The sequence below is a fragment of the Myotis lucifugus genome, unplaced genomic scaffold, assembly GCF_000147115.1.
Source record: "Myotis lucifugus unplaced genomic scaffold, Myoluc2.0 scaffold_228, whole genome shotgun sequence".
Classification (NCBI taxonomy): Eukaryota; Metazoa; Chordata; class Mammalia; order Chiroptera; family Vespertilionidae; genus Myotis; species Myotis lucifugus.
The window spans coordinates 1,926,220-1,938,358 of NW_005871276.1; the positions used below are offsets into that span (position 1 = coordinate 1,926,220).

Sequence of the window (12,139 nt, forward strand, 5' to 3'; positions counted from 1 at the left end):
AGATGGGGTCGTCCTGAAGGGACGCCCTGGTGGCTGCGGGGCATGGAAGGAAGCCGCCCCGGGCTTTAAGGCCCAGCCGCGGCCCGGGGTCGCCGGCCGGACCCGAAGGCGCCGCGGTCGCGGCCTGGAGCCGGAGCCTGCGCCACGAGGCCGGAGTCGCCGCCGCCCGCAGCCGCCGCCAGCCTTCATCATGCCGTGGCCGTTCTCAGAGTCCATCAAGAAGAGGGCCTGCCGGTACCTCCTGCAGCGGTACCTGGGCCACTTCCTGCAGGAGAAGCTGAGCCTGGAGCAGCTCAGCCTGGACCTGTACCAGGGCACCGGCTCCCTCGCCCAGGTCCCCTTGGACAAATGGGTAAGAGCTGCCGGCGGCCGGCCGGGCGGGCGGGCCTCGCTCCCCTCCGTAGGGCGATTTGAAGGGCTGTCATCCCAAAATTGGTGACATTCGTCCTCTCCCTGGGCAGTGCGGCGGGGCTCAGATAGCCGTGCGGAAAGGATTGCTTCATCTCTTTCTAGCAAGTTTGCGCCCTCCCAACACGTGTTCCAGAAACGTAACCGAGACACTGGAGTGTGCACGGTGGGAACCCGTGGGGTCAGTGGCTGAGGTCCGGGAAGGGGTCCCTGGAGGGAGGTGACCGTCCTGCCCTCCGAGCGAAGGGGTCGCGGGGGTTCAGTGGCAAACGGACCCTGTTTCATGGATGACACTCGGAAGCGGGAAGGATGGGAGGACCTTGGGGATGTCAGCACTCCCAGGCTTTCGGTCATGTGTTGGGGGTCGGCTCCTCGCACAGCGTGGACTCGGAACCGCGTTTACCACCGGGAGAAAGTTGGGTGAAGGCCGCCCCCGCGGGTTTGCCTGCCTTTGCTTGTTGACATGGTGCAAGGCCAGCCTGTGAATGGCCCTGGGAGCGCGGGCGGTTTCACGTGACCGAGCGTCAGCCAGCGCAGGTGTTGCAAAAGCGCTGAGGCTGCGATTCTCAGGCATTTAAATCCTTTTTCTTACCTGCCATCCGGAGGCTGTGAGGCGACTCCTTGTGTCCTACAGGTGCTTCAGGTATACTTCAGCTCAGCACGGACAGTTGCACTTGCATTTGAACGCTCACTGGGTAGTGCTTTGCTTAAGTACACGCCGCCTTGGGTTTGACAAGTGGCTTCCCCTCCCCCCCCGGCCATTTATTTACTGTGCTGGAGTTCGCTGCTCACAATTTGAATCGGTTGTGCCGTTCTAGAGTTTTACTCTTCTAAAAGCAATCCTAAGCAGTTTCCATGTAGGACATCATAAGTGTAGACGACTTTCCTGCGATAGTTGTGCAAGAACAAAAGGAAACTTTTTTTTCTCCTAATTTAAGCTGTGTAAAAAGCTTTGGTTTTCCCTTTTATGTAAAAGTATTTTAACAAGCCGAAACCGGTTTGGCTCAGTGGATAGAGCGTCGGCCTGCGGACTGAAAGGTCCCAGGTTCGATTCCGGTCAAGGGCATGTACCTGGGTTGCGGGCACATCCCCAGTAGGAGATGTGCAGGAGGCAGCTGATCGATGTTTCTCTCTCATCGATGTTTCTAACTCTCTATCTCTCTCCCTTCCTCTCTGTGGAAAATCAATAAAATATATTTTTTAAAAAAAGTATTTTAACAAAGTAATGACTTCTTAGCCATAGAAACTTGAAAAGCTCAAATTATGGTAATTCTGCATTATGGCCCTTACATTGATTTGCACTAGCATGAATATCCGTAACTAGATGATTTAAACTAGGGAGAGTACATAGGATAATGGGAAGACCCAGGCCCACACCAGGCCAGCCCAGCTGCCACAGTTGGCCTATTGAAATTGGACATAGGAACTCACCTGAGTGCAGTCAACATTAATGGAGTAGCTATACACTCCATGCCAGGCACTGTGGCAGGGTACTGTACTGCTGTAATTCTTACCAGAAGATAGGGATTATGGTGGATATTTTAAAATTCAGTGACCCATAACAAAATAAAATAAATTTAACGACCCATGAGTCTCTACTTTCAGTACAGTTATGAATAGGCTATCTTGAAGGAGGAGGGTTGGATATTTACTAACTGTCTTTTGTGGGTTGAATGATTTTGTATACATTATTCATTAATGACTTTTCACATTAACCTTATAAGGTGGGTATTATTATTTCCATTTTACAGATGGAGTTAAATAATTTTCCCCAAGTGACACAGCCAACAAGTGGTACAGTGAGAATTCAAACCTGTCTAATTCCTAAGGCCATTATTTCTTTATGAATCCGATGGCTTCAAAGGAAAGTAAATGTTTATTGAGCATCTTTTGTATTTAAGACGCTATGCTAGACACTCTTAATTTGTGTGGATTATGTAATCCTCATGGGAAATCAGAGGTGGTGATATTTGAATTTTACAGTTTGACTTCAGGATCATTGGTAGAGTGATTTATGGCTAGACTTACTCTGAATATTTTTTGTCCTATTCCTTGAAGGTGAGGGATATGCCCAGCCAAAATGATAATGTCAAAGCATCCAGTAAACATTTGTTGCTGTTAATTTATTTATTAATTATAGTGTGTTCTGTTGATGATAAATCTTTTTTTAATAAAGCTATTTTAGCAATCACTCTTTTTAAAAAATATATATACTTTTATTGATTTCAGAGAGGAAGGGAGAGGGAGAGAGAGATTGAAACATCAATGATGAGAGAGAATCACTGATCGGCTGCCTCCTGCACACCCCACACTGGAGAGTGAGCCCGAAACCTGGGCATGTGCCCTTCACCGGAATTGAACCCAGGACCTTTCAGTCCACAGACCAACACTCTATCCACTGAGCCAAACCGGCCAGCGTTGTTGATGATAAATCTTTATATGACACTTAAATATAGCTATTCAAACTTCTGATTCCAAATTCAGTTACTTTTGACACTTCATTCAAATGACTCATTACTGAAAAAAAGATACCTCACAGAATCATAGATACAAATGGAAGAATTGCATAATTGGTGACATCACTAATGTTTCAATTGCCAACCATTAATTATGCACAGGGTTATGTTGAAATTGGCAGTGACATTCCCTTCTTCCTTGGTCTCAATCAGTTATTTTTGCTAATTAATTGGAAGGTGATATATATATATATATATCTTCAAAAAACTTTTAAGCAAGACTTTTAGATTCATTGGGATAATTCTCCATATGTTCAAACCTTTTATAACTTGTGTAGATAATGACTTTAAAAAAAGATACTATTTTTAATAGACATTATTTCAGCAACAAAATCATGTAACAATAGAGACATTTCCAAATACAATTTTTCAAAACATTCTCCTCCTAGTACAAGTATCCTTTGAAAAGTAGTTACTTTCTCACTCATTACTAAAATGGTATCTGTACTTTGAAAATATACAGTATGTTTTGTTTTTTGGAATATACCTGCCTGGTAGCATATACTATTGATAGCTATTTGTCATCACATAAGTGATCAGCATATTTAGAATTCTTCTGTTTATACAGAAGAAAATTGCTTTTCATCTTTAAAATCATCTCTTAAATATTTGGCCATAAGTAAAGCCAGGAAATCAGAAAGTTATTGTCACTTTCTGTCTTTTTACAAAGATTCTGTTGCTTAAAAGTCTGTTTGGGTTTTTTTTAATCCTTACCCAAGGATATGTTTTTGTTTTTTCCTTTTAAGAGAGAGAAGAAGGAAGAGAGAGAAACATTGGTTGCCTCCAACACAAGTCCCAACTGGGAATCAAACCCACTACCTACACATGTGCCCTGACAGGGAATTGAACCCACAGCCTTTTTGGTGTATGGGATAATGTTCCAACCAACTGAGCCACCCGGCCAGGGCTACAGGTCTGTTTTTATTGTGCAGAATGATGCTCAGGTAAGTTTCAGTGTGTTGGAATGGAACATCCAACTGAGGGCACCATTCTGAACTCTTCCCCATTGTGGAACTACTGGTCTTTCAAAATGTATATATATATATATATATATATATATATATATATTTTTTTTTTTTTTTTCAGAGAGGAAGGGAGAGGGAGAGAGAAATAGAAACATCAATGATGAGAGAGAATCATTGATCGGCTGCCTCCTGCATGCCCCCTACTGGGGATCAAGCCCACAACCCAGGCATGTGCCTTTGACCAGAATCAAACCTGGGACCCTTCAGTCCACAGGCCCATGCTCTATCCACTGAGCCAAACCTGCTAGGGCTGGTCTTCTCTTTGTACCAGTCTGATATATGGCTGGAGTGAGGGTGCCAATGCCCTTTGTATAAAAATGTGAAAAATTTAATATAGAATGTCTAATTTTTCTACTCACATCTCTATTGGATCATCTGTTATCTCTGGGATAGATACATTTTAGAGACTGCTAACTTCAAGGAGCTTGAAGTGGGAGGGAGGAGTTCATGAGTTCTTTTCTCCTTGAAGTGGTCAAAACGCTATATAGTATTGGATTTGAGGAAGAGTTGGGAAGATTTGGGAGTTATCAGAGTATCAGTGGTAACTGAAACACTGGAATGGCATAAAGTGCATGGGCAGTTGTAGATTAGTTGAGAAACAAAAAAAGCTGAAGATACAACTTAGAGGAGTATCATCATTTTAAGTGGTAAAGAATTGGAAAAAAGACTCAGCGTGAAGCATGTTATGGAAGCCAAGAAAAGTTAGAATTTCAAAATAGGAATTAGACTGAGATGAGTATTCAAGGAAGATGAGGACCGAACATTTTTCATTGCATTTGTCAGTTTATTGGCGGTTAAGAGCAGTTTCAAAGGAGCTGAGTGTTAGAAGGCAGATAGTAGTTTGTGGTTTGAGAAAATAGCTCCCTTGACGAAAGAAAGAGAAATGAGGTTGATGACTAGAGGGGCATGGCATCAAGAGGGGATTTTAGTTCGCTTTTGAAGATAATAGTGACCATTTATTTCTATATATATATATATATATATATATATATATATATATATATATTGGGTGCTTTTATATAAATTTTCTTTTTCTTTTTTTAATTCTCACCTGAGAATATGTTTTATTGATTTCAGAGAGAGAGGAAGGGGGGAAAGGGAGAGCAAAAGAGAGACAGAGAGAGAGAGAGAGAGAGAGAGAGAGAGAGAAAACCATCCATCAATTGCTCCCCAACTGGAGATCAAACCCGCAACCTAGGAATGTGCCCTGCCCAGGAATTGAACCCTCAACCTTTTTGGTATAAGGGATGGCACTTCAACCTATTGAGCCACCTGGCCAGGGCTCATTCTAAATTTTTAAAATAGTTATAAGCTTGAGAAACACTGATGTCTTAACTAAGTGGATGAGAACTGAAGGGATTTGCAGTAGCAATATCACTTAGTTCTTTGATTTTCTTTGGTGTCATGTCAAAAATATGTATCAGACAGTGAAAGACCAGAAAACTTAAGTTTCTGGCCCTGCCTGGAGATTTTTATACACTATGTAGTGTATAAGGGAGGATTCAGGAAGGTAAAGGGATAGGCCTGTTTTGGCTAAGTGGGAGAAGTGAGTTACACGGAGGGCTATGGGAAAGCAGACCCAACTTGACGTCACTGCTGTAAGTACTCTTCCGAGGAAGGTCAGTTTGGGGAAAGAGTATCTTTATAGAGTGAGGATCTGGGTGTTTGTACCTTGAGACCACCCGTGCCCATGTACTTTTTAGAAAGTCTGGATGATTACGCAAGCCCCAGCATGAAGAACGCCTTTCAGGAGAAACCTCTGGTAAAACAGGAGCCAGTCTCCGTCTCACTCAATATTCAGCATTAGGTTTGTAGACAAAGAATTATGACTCCACCCTTATGCAACATGGCCTTCAGGAAGTACCCTACATAAAACTGGCATTTAGTAACTTTTATTCTAATTTAAAAACACATTGTCAGAAACGCATTTAATTATTCTGCTAACTGTATTTACATCCATTCTGTCACCCTTCTGTTATAATCTAGCTTGCCTCCCCACTCTATTGAAATCCCTCTCAATGGCATCATCTGTACCCTAAATACCACTTACCTAGTAAAGTCCAGGGGACACTTAAAAATCTTTGACTCCTTTTTAGCTGTTGCTGCACTTGCCCACTCTTTTCTTTCATGTTGTCTTTCCATGATTTTCTGGAAAATGAAGCTTTCTTGATTTCCCTTCTCCTCTCTGCCTTTTGCAGGTTCCTCTTTCTTAACGTGTTTCTTAAATATTGGTGTTTACCAGGGTTCTGTCCTAGGCCTCTAGTTGTTTTCCTCTACATAAGTTCCTAAAGGTCGTCTCTCCTCACCCCCGTGGCGTCATTTACCCTCTGTGTTCACAATGCTCTTCTCTGTCTCCAGCCCAGATGACTCTCTCGAGCTCTAGACCGGAATTTCCAGCTGCTTCCTAGACATCTCCACCTGGATGTCTGCTCACATGTGTTCTTTGGGACTGACCTCCTCATCTGTCGCCTAACCAGCTTCTCCAGGTTTCTCTGTCTAGTAAATGGCACCACTGTTTAAGCTGTTGCCCAAGCCAGCACCCGGGAGTCATTCTTCGTTCCTCCTGATGGCAGTTAACTTGGCTTCCTAATGTATTACAACAATCCGTCCGCTTCTCACTGTCCTCAGTGTTGCTGTCCTTGCCAAACCAACTTCTCTAGCTTCTACTCATCACGACCGTTCTGTCGGAGGTTTGCTTTCTTCCAATCCATCCTCTACCTGGCTGCAGGGGAGGCCCTCTAAACGTTCTAGTCCCGTCATGGCATGGAAACTCAAAATCTGTCAATGGTTTCACCTTGCCTTTAAGATAAATTTCAGACTCTAACATGAATTACAAGGTTCTTTGGATGCCCCTCTCTCTTATCTCTGTAGCCTTATCTCTGGCTCATCACCCTGACACAGTACACTAAAGCTACAGCAGCTTTTCTCTTCAGATACTCTTGCATCTCAAGTATGTGTGCTTGCCTTCTCTGACCTCTGCTTTGTTTTGTTTTTTAATCCTTCCACATGCCTTTGTCTTTGCCTGGAACACTTTGCCTAGTTACTCCTCAGCCTTCTCGTCTCAGATTTAACTAGCACTTCCTCAACTAGCGTGCCTTGAATCTCCAGGTTAGGGTCTTTACACGCTCAAATAGCACAATGCATTTTCTCTGTCATGTAACTCATCTCACTTTTAAAAAATAATATATTTTGCCCTGGCTGGTTTGGCTCAGTGGATAGAGCGTCAGCCTGCGGACTGAAGGGTCCCAGGTTCGATTCTGGTCAAGGGCATGTGCCTTGGTTGCGGGCGCATCCCCAGTGGGGGTGTGCAGGAGGCAGCTGATCGATGTTTCTCTCTCATCGATGTTTCTGACTCTGTCCCTCTCTGTAAAAAAATCAATAAAATATATTTAAAAATAATATATTTTTATTGATTTCAGAGAAGAAGGGAGAGAGAGAGAGAGAAACATCAATGATGAGAGAGAATCATTGATCGGCTGCCTCCTGCATGCCCCACACTGGGGATTGAGCCCGCAATCCGGGCATGTGCCCTGACTGGGAATCGAACTGTGATCTCCTGGTTCATAGGTCGACACTCAACCACTGAGCCACACCTGCTGGGTGCAACTCATCACACTTTAATTACGTGTGCGTTCCATGGTAAGTTATCTTTGTAAGCTTGTGAGGACCAGGGATCGTCTTTAACTAGGTGTCTGCTTCCTTTATCCTAGTGCCTGACACATGTATGAGCATATTCAGCATCGGACTGCGTTAACAATTTTAAGTTCTCGTGATTTAAAATTGCCCTTGGTTTTTCTCTTCAGTGCCTCAATGAGATCCTGGAGTCAGCAGATGCGCCTTTAGAAGTCACTGAAGGATTCATACAGTCAATTTCTCTGTCAGTTCCATGGGGCTCCTTGCTACAGGATAATTGTGCACTGGAAGTGAAAGGGCTAGAAATGGTCTTCCGACCTAGACCTCGCCTAGGTAGGTGTATCTCATGTGTTCTATTTTATTTTATTCTATTGAGTGTTTCTATTTTATTTCCCAGAGATTGGGAAAGTAATCTAATTGCATTATATTCAGTATTTAATTTATGACTTTGCATTGTATTTGTGAGATAGATAAAATGGGTCGGTGTAGGGTGTGTGTATGTGTGTGATTGTATCTTTAATGTTACTTCTCTGCCTATTTACCCACAGGAACTTTAGTATGTAGATGGTTGATGTAATTATTTGTTACCAATTACTTACTGTATTCTAAAGATTCAAAGGACTGTGCCAGAAAGCAAGGAAGTGCTCAAAAATTGTGGAGAATTGTTAAAAGGACACAAGATCAGGCTTGAAGGGGCTCCCATTAGCCAAATCTGAGAAAGCTTGAGTATCAAAAATAATGAAGACAATAATGAATTATAACATGCTAAATTAAAAAAATGCCCTAAGTCCATATTGATGCAAATAAATAAATATGTAATGGGGACAGGGAGAAGGGAAAGATCTTTATTGCAGTAGAATACCTACTTACGTATAAATAACAAAAATAGAATTCACCATTCTTTTGGCCACCATAGTAAAAATTGATACAGAACAAAATCATCAATGAATGCTAATACCATTTAGTGAAAGGTTGTTGAGGAGTTTAATATTTAGACAGTATCAAATTATCTCCCACTGATTTGTAGATTCTTCTTCTTAATCCTCACCAAAGGTTATGTATAGAGAGAGGAAGAGAGAGAAACATCCATGTGAGAGATAAACATTAATCGGTTGCCTCCCTTAAGCGCCTTGACCAGGGATTGAACCTACAACCTAGGTATGTGCCCTGACCCAGGAATCGAACTTACAACCTTTTTGGTGTAAGGGATGATGCTTCAACCAATTGAGCCACCTGGCCAGGGCTACATATTTTTTACAAAGGGTAAACTTACCTTTATGTTGGAGAAAATTGACAGGCACCACCAAAAATAACTGACTGCATGTGTGTCCTGATGTAATCAACTGGGAAGGACACACATCAGTGTTGTACTTACTGTTCCTGCTAAATTATAAAGCAGCAGTCAGACACATCCAAAGTAAGGGAAATTTTATAAAGTAAATGGTACTGTTAAAAATGTCAGTGTAATGGAAGACAAGAAGGATGGAGGAACTGTTCCAGATTAAAGGAGGCTAAAGACATGAATAACTAATTGCAGTATATAATCATGTCTTTGTTTGTTGCTATGAAGGATGTTATCGGGGTAGCCGGGAAAATTTGGGTATAAAACATAAGAGTATTATATATTAAAGTTATATTTCTTGGGTGTATTTTGCAGGAGGATGTTCTTGTTCTTAGGAGTTACATGCTGAGGTATTTAGGAGTGAGTGTTATGATGTCTGCAGTTTATCTTCAGATAGTTCAGCAAAAGTATGAGAGAGAGAGAGAGAGAGAGAATAGAATCTTGATGAATCTAGGTGAAGGGCACACAGGTGTTCATTGTACAATTATTTCATCTCTTTCCTAGGATTGGGTAAGTGGGCAAAAATTTTTGGAAGGAAAAGCTTTAAAGTTGTAATTGTTTACAAGTATATACGTGTGGTAGCTTTACTTGCACATGATGTTTTCTGACTTAAGCATATATAGTACCTCTGGCATGCCAGATACTATACTTAGTGCTTTACAAATATTATCCTCACAATAGCTCTTTGAAATAGATATTTTTTATTATCTTTATTTTGCAGTACAGGTAATTGAGGCCTATATAAGTTTAATAATTTGTCCAAGGTCATAGCTAGTTAAGTGGAAAAGAGAGGATCTGAACTTAGCCAGTCTAGTTCTGGAGTCAGTGTTCTTAACCACTATGCTATGTTGTATCTCAGATTTTCTACTACAAAGTGTGTATTTATGTGTGTGTGCGCATTTTAAGAACCAGTTAAGTTACAATGGTAAGTCATCTTAAATTATGAACTTAAATTCCTTTTTTTTCAGTGACAAGTGATGTTTTTAAACATATATTTGAAGAATTATTTCCAGTGCTGTCTGAATCACCAAGTTTAAATTATGCTTAGTAGAATTATAGTGCCTGTATTTTGAAAATTAGTAATCTGTGCATGGAAATCCTCCTTAATAACCTGGTATTTAATTAACAAGAATATTTTATCTTTTAACTATGAGTACATATAATAATACTTTCTGATGGAAAGTCAAATATTTTCTCCTTACTTTAAAACTGTCCTATTAGAAGGGCTTTTACAATTGATTTGGAAGACAGTAATTCTAGTAATCTCTGCCCATTTGTTTTGAATAACAAAAGAAAGTGTGGTGGAATTCTCTCATGAGGGGAAGCGCTGGAAAGGATTTTTCAGTTCATGTGTTTCTTCCTCAAAGGTTGCTCTTTTGTTTTATCTACATTTATACTAACCCTCTAAAGCCTACATCAACTCTGCCTGTACCTGTTTTCCTGTTAATTCCCTCAGCTAGAGAAATTCACCTCTTAGTGGTCATAATGTTTTCTGTTGAAACTTAATAGTTGTACTAATTCTTTTTAATCTTATCTCATTTCTTCTATTATGCTATAGGCTCTCTGAGGGCAGAATTAATAATTATTTTATTTTTCTACTCCTATTGGAGATCAGTTAATTAAGGCCGGCAGGCCAAATCTGGTTTTTGTAAAAAAAATTTTATTGGAACACCAAAATACTCCTTCATTTATTCATTCTCTCTGGTTGCTTTTGTACTGGAATGAAAGAGTTGAGTAGTTGTGATAGAGACTACATGGCCCCAAAAGCCTAACATATTTACTATCTGACTCTTTACAGAAAGTTTGTCAACTCCTGCTCTACAGTATTTTGAACAGCTCATGGGTGTGTAAAATACCCACTGAATGAGCACATGAATTAATATTTGGCAAATATATATCATGTACTCAGAGCACATGTCTCTGGACTTTTACTATGATTTCTCCCCCCCCCCCCCCCCCAGTCATTATAAGATGATGTTTAAATCTAAGGGGTAATTCCTGTAGAATATTGTATCCCTAGGTAACACCTTGATGCTAAATATCTTGTAGAGGATTAATAATTTATCTACTTGAAATGTGTTATTTTAAGAAATGGCTTGTGGTAACTATGAAAAATTATTCAGGATTAATCTATATTTTCTGCAGCAACTGGATCTGAGCCTATGTATTGGTCAAGTTTCATGACCAGCAGTATGCAGTTGGCGAAGGAATGTCTTAGCCAGAAACTAACAGATGAACAAGGAGAAGGATCCCAGCCTTTTGAAGGACTTGAAAAGTTTGCTGAAACCATTGAAACAGGTTTGGTATTATTGAGTATTTTTTTAAAAATCGAGATTTCATTTAGTATCTTTGTTTAGTAAGCCTTGTATAAGGAAAAGTCATTGAAGTGACTTTTAAATGAACTGCTCTCCCTTCAGAACTTTAGAATTGGGATCATTTAAACATTGCATTCCATTTAGTTTCATGTTCTTTGTACTTCTCCCTGGGTTTACTTCATTATGCTTAGAATTGGGTCTGAATTCAACAGAGAGTGTCAGTCACTGCCCCCAGTGTCCACGAGATGTAACAACGGGCAAGTGCTCAGAACTCAAGAGTTTGGGATTTTTAAGGAAAGGAATTCAATTTTATTTTGTAAGTTTATAGTAAACAAATTTAGTATTCTTTCATTCGAAGTTTTTGTCTCTTATGTTGATGGTTATCTATTTACTTTAGTACTAAGAAGAGTAAAAGTCACTTTTATAGACACCGTCTTGAGAATTGAACATGTGCCAGAAAACTCCAAAACTGGAACTGCACTTGAAATTCGAATAGAAAGGTAAGACCTTTTATACCTGGGAAAATATGACCCTATTCTGTTTTTTTAATGAATAACATACTCTGACTCTTATTAGACTTCAGAATGCTTTTGGAGGTGAGAAGTAATGATATTTAATTAATATATTGCGTAATTTCGGAGTAAAGTGTTGCTCTCCAAGCTATGTTCCAGTCCCTTTATGGAAAACGTAAAGTACCAGTTGGGGTATAATTATATATAATACTATGTCGAATTCAAAGCAAGAAATTCTCTTTTAGTTGCTGTCAAGTCAAAACAGTGTGCTGCTAAGCGTGAGGCACTCCCGCTGGGGAGTGTCAGGTTTTGCACATAAGCAGTGCACTCTAGGTGTGTCTCATTAATGTGAGCAGCAGTTTTGCTGCTTTGCTGAGAAAGGCTAAGA

General features: G+C 40.6%; 1 protein-coding gene across 1 annotated transcript in view; it reads left to right on the forward strand.

Annotated features, from left to right (window-relative positions):
• The first annotated feature begins 129 nt into the window (after positions 1–129).
• ATG2B (autophagy related 2B) overlaps positions 130–12,139 on the forward strand; it is a 68,982-nt gene continuing 56,972 nt past the window's right edge. Inside the window, exons 1-4 of the mRNA XM_014463917.2 lie at positions 130–352; positions 7,753–7,915; positions 11,070–11,222; positions 11,637–11,739. Coding sequence (XP_014319403.1) covers positions 191–352; positions 7,753–7,915; positions 11,070–11,222; positions 11,637–11,739 — 581 coding nt within the window. The 5' untranslated portion in view covers positions 130–190. The remainder of the gene's footprint in view (positions 353–7,752; positions 7,916–11,069; positions 11,223–11,636; positions 11,740–12,139) is intronic.